At 46.3% G+C, this 3,487-nt stretch overlaps 2 protein-coding genes across 2 annotated transcripts; both read right to left on the bottom strand.

Annotated features, from left to right (window-relative positions):
- Positions 1-370: 370 nt before the first annotated feature.
- FOIG_16811 (uncharacterized protein) lies at positions 371-583 on the bottom strand (the record flags this gene model as incomplete). Its single annotated transcript, XM_031218289.1, has 1 exon — positions 371-583. The coding sequence occupies one exon, from the start codon at positions 581-583 to the stop codon at positions 371-373; it is 213 nt and encodes a 70-aa protein (XP_031051998.1).
- A 1,747-nt stretch (positions 584-2,330) lies between these two features.
- FOIG_16810 (uncharacterized protein) lies at positions 2,331-3,041 on the bottom strand (the record flags this gene model as incomplete). Its single annotated transcript, XM_031218288.1, has 1 exon — positions 2,331-3,041. One exon carries the CDS (start codon positions 3,039-3,041, stop codon positions 2,331-2,333), a length of 711 nt encoding a protein of 236 aa, XP_031051997.1.
- Between the last annotated feature and the right edge of the window lie 446 nt (positions 3,042-3,487).

The following is a 3,487-nucleotide window of genomic DNA, read 5'->3' as shown; positions in this document are numbered from 1 at the left end:
CCCCGCCATGCCGTTCAGCCAATAAATTGGTTTTGAGTTGGGGTCATCAATCCAATTGTTGATATTCTTGAGTAGCTCCACTCTGGTGTTTTGTAAGCATGTCGGGTTGTGCTCTTCGCCGTGGGAGTCGAAAGAGGCACCATCTGCGATTGGTAGCTGATTGAGGGCCGTCCGGTGGTCGACGTTTTGGAGGATTGAGCTAGATAGAATGGGTATTAACTCAAGCATCACCTCGCGGACCATATCACTCACATCTGATCAAGATTCAGTGCGAACAAAATGTTTCCTCTGCATCGCGCAAGATGCTGGATAGTTCCCTCGATATCTTTGCCTTCAAAAGGCCATCTGAGCGCGCGTATACCGAGGCGACTCATTGCCTTCTTACGCTTCGAAGGTTTGAGTTTTTGCGCAAGTTCTTCAAGTCTCGAATGGCCATCTTTGATCGCCGAATCCAACTGACGAGACGCTTCCAGGTCCTGTCCACGACGCCTTTCGACGAGATGTTGAACTCGCTTTGTGATAGCCCCAAAGTCCGCAACTTCTCTGCGAAGCCGTTCGATGTCGTCTTTGGCGTTCTTGACATCCCGGGAGTACTGGAGGCAAAGAGACAACACCTTGGCTGACAGATCAACCACAGCGATGACGCTAGATACAACGCCGAGCGCTTCGGCCATCAGATGGAATTACTGTCGTCGATTCAAAATATAGTCATCATGTCAAAAGTGAATTGACCCTCGTGCGGGGTTGACGAGGCTCAGTCCTACCATCACACATAGTCCACGTGATGCAAGCCATCAGCGTGCTACAGAAGCCACGATAGAAATACACGTGATGGCAACAAAAATGTCATCACCAGCGAGAACGAAATTTCTAGAACAACAACTATTTGCAGCGCCGCAACACCGCTCCGAAAAGTTAATTGGATAGCCCATTGTCGCTCGCATTTCCCAGTGCGATTCAGGCATCATGGCGACCCTATCATTTATTGTAATGGTGATCAGGATTGATCACCTTGTATTTGTATGAGACCTTAGCGCGGCGCTAACATATCAGGGGATTGATCACTTTTCCAAAGTGCATTAATCACCTTTTTGAGAAAAGAGACTTCCTATGATCGGACTAACTCCAAATCGAAGTATATATTATATGAGTATCTGATGAAGTAATTGTAGCTTCCCTTGTACGTTTATCCTATATAACTGCAATGATATTTAGTTAAGCCTAAGATTTCTTAAATTTCTGTTGTGGTTGACCCCAGCTAAGTCTTTACCCTTTTTGTTCTAGCTGTAGCTTTCCAGTTTGCCAATTACTCAAGGAGGCTAAGCTGATATAATAGATTTACCTCTGTCACTGATGCAGGCATACGAATAAGCAAAGAATAGGGTTTCATGATTTAATTACTACCTGACAACGGGGCTCTGGTTTGTTTTGATCTATTGTTTACTTCTTCTTAGCAGCTCAGTTCACAGGGAACCATCTGATCAGCTTCTTCCCTGCAGCAGGGACATCTCTTACTCTCTACAACGGACCAATTCACTTAACGTAGTTCATCGCTAAGCGGGCCACATCACTTGCCGGGCCACTTTTCTGCACCTCCCAACTTCTAATCCCTACAACTCACCCGAAACCACACTCAACTGAATCCAAAACATCAGAATTTGATGATTCATCTGTATCTTCAGCCTCTGGACACGTTCTTGCATTATGACCGCACTTGCGGCAGATGTCACAGAGCCGTGCGGCCGTCTGATGCCGTTTTGATAGGCCCCCCTACTCTTCTATTCCTAATTGTCGTGTACCCCTAATTGTCGCCTACCCCCTGTTTATTTCTCACGTGTTTTAAAAAGGTTCATAATTAACTATTGTGCTAACCTGGGCGTCGACAAATGGGAGAGGTTGGAGAGATTAAGGGCTCGGTCTAGGCCGGATTGGTCCGGACTGCAGTCGCTTGTCAAACCCTTTTTGACGGCTTACAATGTAGGTATGGCAGAAGTATATGGTTTCAGGTTCGCTATTCTCCATTGGCGAAGCTGCACAATTTCCGCAACTTTAGTCAGAAGGTGGCAAAACCGGAACTATCTCCATTCATCCCTTGATATCCTCTAACTATTTCGTACATTCGTTAGTTAGCCATACACGTGTTAGCCATTGTTAGGGTTGGCGAAGAGAGCTTTATTATGGCAAACAGAGCTTCGATCTCGAATTAATCTAATTTTCGGTTGACAGATGCAAGAACATCAAGCCAATATACTTTTTGTCGGCCAAGTTGCGTTGTCCGCTAGTCGATGGAGATTTGGCTGATAGAACATCATTCTTCAACTTTCCCTGCTTTAGAAAAGGCCAGAATTCAAGTAGCGATTGCGTTGTTCAGGATCTGAAAGTACCTCATATGCGGTCTGGAGCTTCTTAAACTTCTGCGTTTTCTCAGGGTCATCGCCATTTTTGTCCGGGTGCCATTTTAATGCTAAGGCACGATAATAGGGGGCCAAGATCTCATCGATGTTCTCTGGAGTTATAGGATCGAGGCCAAATATCTGGAAATATCCTTTTGGATCACCGAATGATGGCTTTGTTGTGGTTGGCTTCGGGGTCAATGATGGAGGCAATTCTTCCAAGCGCTCGATGTATGCTCGGTGTTGGCGAATCAGAGCGATCAAAGACTCTTTAGAAAGAGATTCTAGTTCGTCGCAAACTCCTCCAACGCCAGTTGTAGCACCAACGCGAGATTGGAAACTAGACGGTCTGGCATTCTTGGTACTTGTACGATAGCTTGCCTTAACACCGAACAGCTCTCTTTTCTGTATGCAATCCAGTTGGCTTAGCTGAACTAGCGAATGAAAAACAAGTTTTGTTGACTCGCGGTTTCTTTTTTCATAATCATGGGACGTGGCGCAGTGTTTGTTGGGTAGCGGCACGACTGCAACGTTGAGACGCAAGAAACTCAGTAGGATCTGCACAGTCTCAGCTTGGTAGTGGTGAAGTAACGTAGATAGTCCCGCATCGAAATCGATTGCGCCGTACAGAGGTTGCATGCGGAACATACTCTGAATTGTGGAATTCCGGGTGAAGAGATCATTATGGGGTGTTCCCCCCTTTTCCGTCGCATGCTTAACAAACGACCCGGGGATCAAGTCTTCCACGAACTCTGACCGGCTCAATAAGAAGCCTTTGTTGTAAGCAGAGAATGCCGCGGCGACGGAGCCGATATCAAAACTATAGAGCAGCTTTAAGACTTTAACTCTAGCGGCGGTGGAAATAGCTTCCTCATCAGATCTAACTATATCCAGGGCCAGATGAGCGAGCAGTGAGAGTCTAAAATCGATTTGGTAACTGTCCTTCTGTGGAAGATTCAAATGTCTGGTATGAATTCCAGCGCTCTGATACATGCTGTCCAGGCTGGCTGTCCATTCCATTTCCATCCACGCAGCCTCTTGTAGAATGGATGGACGTCCATTTAGGCCCACCTTGGATGGGATGGATGGAAATG

Source organism: Fusarium odoratissimum, assembly GCF_000260195.1.
Source record: "Fusarium odoratissimum NRRL 54006 unplaced genomic scaffold supercont1.195, whole genome shotgun sequence".
Lineage (NCBI taxonomy): Eukaryota > Fungi > Ascomycota > Sordariomycetes > Hypocreales > Nectriaceae > Fusarium > Fusarium odoratissimum.
The sequence above is the reverse complement of the archived record's forward strand: the minus strand, read 5'-3'. Positions and strand labels throughout refer to the sequence as shown.